Here is a 9,551-nt window from a genome sequence, read left to right on the forward strand (position 1 = left end):
CACACGGCACGGCCCAACAAGGTCTCATTTATGTCAGATCCAGCCCTCATAACAAATGAGTTCGACTCCCCTGCTCTATAGTGCAGCCAATAAAACTTGCTCTCCCTTGAGCTTGGAGATTCCACTAAATGCAGGTCATATGGCTCCATATCTCCACGTGCTTCAAATTCCACAACAACGTACAGCTTTTTCATTGGGCAGATCTAATGTTATGCCATCTGCGGAAGATTTCAAATGGTGCCATATTCAGCTAGATATTGTCCCTGTAAGTCAGGTTGCACTGAGACAATTTCACATATCCTTTTTTATTGTCCTTTTTATGTAGAAATTCGTACTAAATATCTAAACCCTGTTTTGGCCAATAAGACGGGATTCTCAGCTCACATTAAGGTTCATTTTATCCCAAACGACTCCTCTTTGGGTATAATTGAGAAGGTGGCTATATATTTACAATCCGCTATGAAGTTGCGCTGTGATAAGATAAAAAGAGTCAATACGATGGTATATTTACCCAATGGTAATTTAAAAGCAATCTTTATTCTGTCTTCCATCTTATCTATTTTATATGCCAATAAAGGACTGATTGATTGATTGATTGATTGATTGTGAGTTGAAATTTCTCTGCCTGCTGCCTAAAGTCACAATCTCCAAGGAGGAATTCCAGGGGACCTCTGAGGAGTCAGTGGTGGGGAGTAAAAATTGGCCCAGATCTGACTCCAGGTCATTTCTGGCTCATGGAGTTGGGGTGGGTGTGTGTCTGAGCAAGAGGAGGGAACCATACTGCTCCTTCCCGGATGGTTGAGGAGGGCAAATGGGATTGGACCATCTGTATCCCACAAGTTTCACCTGCCAACTCCACAGGTATCAGTCTATTTCCACAATACTGAATGATATATTGGGAGGGTCAGAAGCCTTAGAACTCACTGAATCACAGGGTTGGGGGACATAAGCTTTTCCTTTCAATCCAATCTTTGGGCTTCAAGGTGACGACACCCAAAAAAACTCACAGCAGGCTGGACTGGGGAGAGATTACAATGTGTAATGCCTCTCTAGAACTGCTTGTCATCTTTAATTTGTGGATTAAGGATGCTGGCTAGTCATAGAAGAAAAAGAGGAGATTGGATTTATACCCCGCCCTTCACTACCCGAAGGAGTCTCAGAGCTGCTTACAAAGTCCTTCCCCTCCCCACAACAGACACCCTGTGAGGTAGGTGGGGCTGAGAGAGCTCTGACAGAAACTGCTATTTTTCAAGAACAGCTCTTATCAGAGCTACGGCTTGCCCAAGGCCATCCAGCCAGGTGCAAGTGGAGGAGTGGGGAATCAAAACCGGTTCTCCCGGATTACAGTCCGCGCACTTAACCACTACACCAAAGTGGCTCTCATACTATTTTTACGCCAGGAGCAGAGAGGCTGTAGGTATCTGTTAACCTCAACTTGTCTATTTCCTCACAGGATTTAGGAAAGGAAAAGTTTTTGCCAGTTTTGTAGATGTCAGAGTTAGATTGGCAGACAACCTGAAGTAGTGAGTTTCACAGAGGGGGGGCAACTACTGAAAAGGACCTCCTTTGTGTAACTATTTTCTGAGTCTTTCTGAACCTTCAAAACCTGGGCATCTCAAGAAGACCCTCATCAGAACCAGCTTATAGGAATGTTTCACCCTTGCATGGATTCTGAGATCACGAAAATGGGATCTGTGCCTCAAGCTCTTGCAAAACACTGAGCATTTATGATGGTCCTCCCTTCTATGGACACCTCCAGGCTAAAGGAGACATGAGCTGATCACCTCCTTCAACGGGTAGAGCCCATCCTGGCTTTCTTCTTTGTGAGGTCTATTTGAGGACTTCAAACATGGCTAAAGCTCCTTCCACAGTCCGAGCATTTTTAACATTTCTTCCTGTTAAAATTAGGATTTCTATGTAGACTGAAGCTTTCTACAAGAGCTGATATTGCTTCAACTGCTTTATAAGGTCTGTGATTATCTTTTTGGTCTGAAACAAGAGAAGAGCTCTTTTCATGATCTAAGTAGTCACACGGTTTCTCCTTGTGCGGGTACTTACGATGGTGTAGAAGATTTCCATACTCAAATCAATTTCCACTTCTCTAATGCTGTTGAAAACTGCTACTGTTACTCTTTCCACACCCTGACCACTTAAAATGTTTGTTCCATGTAGGCTCTTAGGTCCTGTGGAAGATGGCAACTCAAACTGAATCTTTTTCCACACACAGAGCATTCAAAGGTTTTTCCCTTGTGTGGATTCCCAGATGCTCTTGAAGGTTGCCACTCAAACTGAATCTCTACCCACACGGTGAGCATTCAAAAGTTTTTTCCTGTGTGGGTTCTTTGGTGCCGGTAAAGAATGCCATTCTGACTGAATCTCTTTCCACACTCAGAGCATTCAAAAGGTTTTTCCCCAGTGTGGATATTCAGATGCTGTTGAAGACCACCACTGCTACTGAATTTCTTTCCACACTCTGAGCATTTAAAAGGTTTTTCCCCTGTGTGGGTTCTTTGGTGCCGTTGAAGAATGCTACTCTGACTGAATCTCTTTCCACAGTCCGAGCATTCAAAAGGTTTCTCCCCTGTGTGGGTTCTTAGGTGCAGTTGAAGGCTACCACTCTGTCTGAATCTCTTTCCACAGTCTGAGCATTCAAAAAGTTTCTCCCCTGTGTGGGTTCTTCGGTGAAGTTGAAGGTTGCTACTCGTACTGAATCTCTTTTCACACTCTGAGCATTCAAAAGGTTTCTGCCCTGTGTGGGTTCTTTGGTGAAGTTGAAGGTTGCTACTCGTACTGAATCTCTTTTCACACTCTGAGCATTCAAAAGGTTTCTGCCCTGTGTGGGTTCTTTGGTGAAGTTGAAGGTTGCTTCTCTGTTTGAATCTCTTTCCACACTCTAAGCACTCAAAAGGTTTCTCCCCTGTGTGTGTCCTTCGGTGCAGCTGAAGACTCCCACTCTGACGAAATCTCTTTCCACACTCTAAGCACTCAAAAGGTTTCTCCCCTGTGTGGGTTCTTTGGTGCGACTGAAGATTGCCACTGCGACGGAATTTCTTTCCACACTCTGAGCACTCAAAAGGTTTCTCCCCTGTGTGGGTTCTTTGGTGTGACTGAAGATTGCCACTGTGATGGAATTTTTTTCCACACTCTGAGCATTGAAAACGTTTCTCCCCTGTGTGGGTTCTTCGGTGCAACTGAAGACTGCTACTCGTACTGAATCTCTTTCCACACTCTGAGCATTCAAAAGGTTTCTCTCCTGTGTGAGTTATTTGATGATACTGAAGATGGTTATGCAGCCTGAATCTCTTTCCACACTCTGAGCATTCAAAAGGTTTCTCCCCTGTGTGGGTCCTTCGGTGCAGCTGAAGACTCCCACTCTGACTAAATCTCTTTCCACATACTGAGCATTCAAAAGGTTTCTCCCCTGTGTGGGTCCTTTGGTGCTTATGAAGATTGCTACTCGTACTGAATCTCTTTCCACAGTCTGAGCATTCAAAAGGTTTCTCCCCTGTGTGGGTTCTTCGGTGCAACTGAAGACTGCTACTCGTACTGAATCTCTTTCCGCACTCTGAGCATTCAAAAGGTTTCTCTCCTGTGTGAGTTCTTTGATGATACTGAAGATGGTTATGCGTACTGAATCTCTTTCCGCACTCTGAGCATTCAAAAGGTTTCTCTCCTGTGTGAGTTCTTTGATGATACTGAAGATGGTTATGCAGCCTGAATCTCTTTCCACACTCTGAGCATTCAAAAGGTTTCTCCCCTGTGTGGGTTCCCTGATGATACTGAAGATGGTTACGCCGCTTGAATCTCTTTCCACATACTGAACATTCGAAAGGTTTTTCCCCTTTGTGGATTCTCTGATGATTCTGATGATGGTTATGCAGCCTGAATCTCTTTCCACACACTGAGCATTCAAAGGGTTTTTCCCCTGTGTGTGTTCTTTGGTGCCGTAGAAGAGTGCCACTCTGACTGAATCTCTTCCCACATACTGAGCATTCAAAAGGTTTCTCCCCTGTGTGGGTTCTTTGGTGTGACTTAAGATGGTCATGCAGCTTAAATCTCTTTCCACACACTGAGCACTGAAAAGGTTTCTCCCCTGTGTGGGTTATTTGATGCTGTTGAAGATGGCCACTCTGTCTGAATCTCTTTCCACACTCTGAGCATTCAAAAGGCTTCTCACCTCTGTGTATTCTTTTGTGCACACGGAGCTGTGATCTCTTTCTGAAGTACTTTCCACTCTGAATAGATTTACTTGCCTTCATAATCCTGTGTGTTGGAAAATTTACATTACACTGTCTTCCATCTCGCTTTTCAGCCATATGGCTGCCTTTCTTTTTCTTCGGTCTGCCTCGATTCCTGACATTTTCTTTCAGGTCTTCCTTTTTAACTCTATCTGGCATTTGCTGATGAAGTTCCTCACCCTCCTCATTCCTCTGATCATCCTCTGCTGGAATAAAGAGAGAGGTCCTGTTAGCACCTGGGAGGACTGGAAAGGTCCAAAGGCATCTGTATGACTGCAGTAGGAAAGGACTGAAAACCCTTTGGCCTTGTCCAGCTTGGCTGATCTTAACTAACACTCCAGTGTACCACAGAATATCTAGTATTTAAGGATACCTCACCCCCTTAAGAGCCACAGCTGACCTCTTTCACAGGAGTTTCTCACCTTTCAGATTTCAGCCCCCCAGAAGGCCTCCCCACCCTCTTTTCCAGCGGTCTTTATGACTGTACTAAACCAAAGGTTGCTCATAACTGAATCAGAAATCCCCCATGGATATTCCTTGCCGTTTCCCTTGACATAACTGTGAATGATATTCCCGCTCAGCCAGTTCATCTGGGAAGGGGGGGGGGGAGAGAAAGAGGGAGATAGATCATTCTTATATGGAGAAGGAAAGAAAATCAAATGTAATAATTCTTCTGGAAGGACAGAACCATGGTTAGGATCAAAACCCTCGTATCAAAGCCCTCAATCCCAACCACTATAAGGGGAATGCATCTGTGAGGAAAAGCACCCTAGTTCTCCCAAGGGTTAACGTGATTATTAAGTGGCCCAGTCCCACTTGTTGGCATTCATGATTACAGTCTCCCTGTGGCTAACCTCCTTATCTTTTCCAAGAACAGACTCCAGAATGTGGTCATAGGTTAATGGTGAGAACCTGTATCCAGTTGTGTAACCAGGAGGAAGGGGGGAGTTTCTGACCCTCCAGTTTTCAGGCCCCCAGAAGCAATGCTCTCTCTCTAATCTGTGGAGTCTTGTGAACAAAAATTCTACTTCATGAGCTACTGGCATTAAAGTTGTCAGCGAGCAAAAAATGCATAAATTAGTTTGCTGCATAAATTAGTTTACTCTGGAACCATCCTTCCTGAGCTAAGGGACAAATGTGTGAGCCGGAGGCTAAAAAACTGTGAGCTAGCTCACACTAACTCGGCATAGAGGGAACAGTACCCAGAAGGCCTCTGCCCCCTTATCCAGCACTCAGTATGATTGTACCAACCCAAACGTTGGTCAGAAGTGAATAAGAAATCCCCCATGTCTATTCCTTTAACATAGCCGTGAAGGATACTCACTCTCAGTCAGCTCATCTGGGAAGGAAATATGCTCTTGGGATACTCTAGAGGAACTCTCCAGCCTTTCTTCTGATGCAAGGTTGTTGCCTATCTCCACCATAGTCTCTCTTACACTTCTGGTTTCTTTCAGAGGGAGAGGGACAGGGGGGAGAGGGACAGGGGGGAGAGGGAGAGGGGGAGAGGGAGGGAGAGGAGGAGAGGGAGAGAGAGAGATCATTCTTATATGGGGCAGGAAAAGTGTTCTTGGGGTTGCACTGTTAGAGACCCATAGTGTTTTCTACCCCTGTTGTGCTTCCATAAAAGTGATGTCACATCCTTGCTCCTGGCTCCACCCCCAAAGTCTCCTGGCTCTACCCCAAAGTCTCCTGGCTCCACCCCCAAAGTCCTCAGATATTTCTCAAGTTCTGGCAACTCTAAATGTAGGAAAGGACAGACAACCCTTTGGCCTTGTCCACCTTGACTGATCTTAACCACCACTCCCCCTTTCCCCAGAATATCTAGTATTTAAGGATACTTCACCCCCTCAAGAGCCACTGCTGAGCTCTTGCAAGGGAGCTTCTCAGCCTCCAGATTTCAGGCCCCCAGAAGGCCTCCCGACCCTCTTTTCCAGCAATCTGTATGACTGTACCAAACCAAAGGTTGCTCAGAAGTGAATAAGAAATCCCCCATGGCTATTCCTTGCCTGTTCCCTTGACATAACTGTGAATGATACTCATGCTCAGCCAGCTCATCTGGGAAGGAGGGGAGAGAGAAAGGGAGAGAGATCATTCTTATATGGGGAATGGAATAAATTCAAGAGTAAATATTCTTCTGGAAGGATGGAACCATGGTCAAGATCAAAGCCCTTAATCCCAACCACTCTAAGGGGAATGCATCTGTAAGGAAAAGCACCCTAGTTCTCCCAAGGGTTAATGTGATTATTAATTGGCCTCGTCTGACTTTAAGGTGTTCATGATTCGAGTCTCTTGCAGCTAAGACCCTTATCTTTTTCAAGGGCAGACTCCAGAATCTGATTCTTAGTTAATCGTGAGAACCTGTATCCAGTCGTGCAACCAGGAGGGAGAGGGGGATTAGGGGGGGTGCTGATAGCAGGAGTACCCTTGATTGGGTCGTTAGGACCACCTGACCCTAGAGAGGCAGAAAGTAAAATATGGGTATAGACCAGAGGGAAGGCATGCTAACTTTATGTTCACGCCGTGCTACTACGTCTTGATATTTTCTTGCCTCGACACTGGCCTCAATTGCCCCTGTGCAAGTACACACACATGAACGCATGAAGCTCAGGCCTTATAAGTCAGTACTATCTATTCAGTCTGGCAGTGGCTCTCCAGGGTCTCAGGATGAGGTCTTTTGCATCACCGCCTACCTGGTCCTTTTAACTGGAGATGCTGGGGATTGAACCGGGGACCTTCTGCATGCTAAGCAGATGCTCTGCCAGGGAGCCACAGCCCTTCCCCAAGTAGCAGGACAGGCCTCAGAACGGTGCATTGCTATTCAATATTTTGACTCATGCCTCCTCACACTGGCAGCAATTCACACTCCTTACCCAGAAAGGCCACGTTCGCATAGTTCTCCAGCATGACTTCCCTGTGCAGAGCTCTTTGTCCCGGATCCAGCAGGGCCCACTCTGCCTCAGTGAAACGGACGGACACCTCCTCAAAGGAGAAGGGACCCTGAAAGAAAAAGCAGATTCCCTCATTAGAGATCATGTCAGGAAGAGACTGCCTACTGGGAGGGAGTAGTTTGAGAATGTACAGGATGTAAGACTTGGGATGGGTAAAGGGAACAGCGTTCAGAGGATCTCTCACCCAGACACCTCATAGAAACACCAGGAGCAAAAAAAAACCCTGAGAAAGGAGGAGGAACCCAGGCTGTCCCCTGCTCATCTCTCCTACCTGGACTGCAGCTGTTTCCACACCTCTGGAAGGACGACGGCCCAACAGCACCTCTTCACTGCCTGTTACTGAGACAAAGGAGGGAGGAAGGGTGTTTGCTTGTTTGTTCCCTGCTTCACACGCCCCATTCCCAGGGTTGTGAAACCTCGCCCTGTGCACACTCAACATATTTTAAAACACATTTTATACTAAAATCAGGGAGAGGCAGAATCAACATATTTCAGACTTCTATGAGACCTGTGTCTGGCCAGTGGGGGGGGGGGAGAGGGTGTGTGTGTGTGGAAATGACGTCGCATGACCCGTCTCCGTCATATTTGCCCCAGACGTAACTTGAGCGCTTCTGGAGACTCAAGGGTTATGTGAATGAGTTTTCAGAGTGTCTCTTGCCTGTTTGATGTAGTGGCTAAGAGTGGTGGACAATGTTCCCTCTAAGCTGAGTTAGTGTGAGCCAGTTCACAGCTTTTTAGCCTCTGGCTCACACATTTTTGTCTTAGCTTCGGAAGGGTGGCTCCAGAGCAAACTAAGTTATGCAGTAGACAAATCGCTTGCTCACTACTTTAATGCCAGTGGCTCACAAAGTAGAATTTTTGCTCGCAGGACTCCACAGCTTAGCGGGGACATTGGAGGGTGGAATATATGTCGAAAAAATACATTAATAATAAAATGATCTGGAGAGCCAGGTTTGGTTCCCCACTCCTCCACACGCAGCTGCTGGGTGACCTTGGTTCAGTCACAGTTCTCTCAGAGGTGTTCTCTCAAGAGCAGTTCTCTCAGAGTTCTAACCAACCGCCACCTACCTCACAGGGTGTCTGTTGTGGGGAGTGGAAGGGAAGGAGATTGTAGTGAAGGGTGGGGTATGAATTCTTCCTTTTTCTTGGAATGCCAACCTCATAACCCCGCTTTCAGCCAGATGAAACATCAAGATGGTACCGCATCTGCCCTGAGCCCCTCGCAAAACCACTCCCCAAAGCTCCAAACCAGTGAAGTGGCTAAGTCTGTGGATGACATTACGTTGTTCAGGGCGGTGAAAACCAGGGAAGATCGTGACGCGCTCCAGAAGGACCTGTTGAAGCTGGGCGAGTGGGCATAAACGTGGCAAATGAGGTTCAGTGTGGCCAAGGACAAAGTAATGCACATTGGAGCCAAAAATCCTAACTTTAAATACATGTTGCTGTATACACAGAGTGTTGGGCTGAATGGGCCATTGGCCTGATCCAACATGGCTTCTCTTATGCACTTATGTGCAAGACCATAGGTAACCCTCCCTACTCCAGCGTCCTATTTCCCACAGTGGCCCACTAGATGTCCCAATAAGCACGGGCACAGAAGCCAAATTTCCCCATTATTATTGGGCCCCCAGGAACTGGTGTTCAGAGCTCTGCTGCCCCAGAAGGGGGAGGCTTCCTTAATTCACCAGGCTGAAGAGCTCTGGCAAGGTTTGTCTACCTCTTCTCTTTTAAGCACCTTGAGGTCCTCTTGTGGAAGGAAGGTGAGCCTTTAATATCTAAGTTAATGGGAGGAATTGCCCACCATGGATCTGTCTAATCTCCTTTTAGAGGCATCACAGTGAGTGGACACTGAGTGCCACAGATTAACTCTGTGTGGTGTGAAGAAGTATTTAATTTTGTTCCTGACCTGAAATCTCTACCCAACAAAATCGCTGTGTGCCCCAAATGCATCCAGGCATCCAGGCATGAGGAGTCCTTACCACAGGAGAGGGAGTCTTGGGCAGGGGCCTGCGTCCCCTGCCCTTCCTCGGAAGGAGCTCCTCCCGCCTCAGGGATGGTAGCTTCTGTCTTCAGGGATGGTCCCGACACCTGAAACAGCAGCGAGGGAGAGGGGTAAGAGACGGAATGGAAAAGAGGCCCAGGAAGGGATCCCGCCCCACCCCCAGACTCTGCACCCTTCCATCAGCAGACCTGGTGAGTTAGTAGAAATTCTCTAGTAGAAGAGGCTGCTGAGGGAAGCCATTAAATGTCCCATTTGGATGATTAACACTCGGACAGATGTCTGGCAGGGAACTTTTAGGATAAAGCCAGATATCATTGCTTGGACATATCTGGACGAAATCCCCTCACCTGCTCTGCCTGCCTC

The 9,551-nt window shown here is 46.8% G+C and overlaps 1 protein-coding gene across 1 annotated transcript; it reads right to left on the reverse strand.

The window, feature by feature from the left end:
* Window positions 1-2,315: 2,315 nt before the first annotated feature.
* On the reverse strand, window positions 2,316-4,094 carry LOC107122909 (oocyte zinc finger protein XlCOF7.1-like; the record flags this gene model as incomplete). The annotated part of the gene is made up of 1 exon (XM_015426048.1): window positions 2,316-4,094. A coding segment is annotated over one exon (1,779 nt), but the record flags the coding sequence as incomplete, so codon positions are not given.
* Window positions 4,095-9,551: the final 5,457 nt, after the last annotated feature.

Source organism: Gekko japonicus, unplaced genomic scaffold (genome assembly GCF_001447785.1).
Source record: "Gekko japonicus isolate JY-2015 unplaced genomic scaffold, Gekko_japonicus_V1.1 scaffold7141, whole genome shotgun sequence".
In the NCBI taxonomy this organism is placed as follows: Eukaryota; Metazoa; Chordata; class Lepidosauria; order Squamata; family Gekkonidae; genus Gekko; species Gekko japonicus.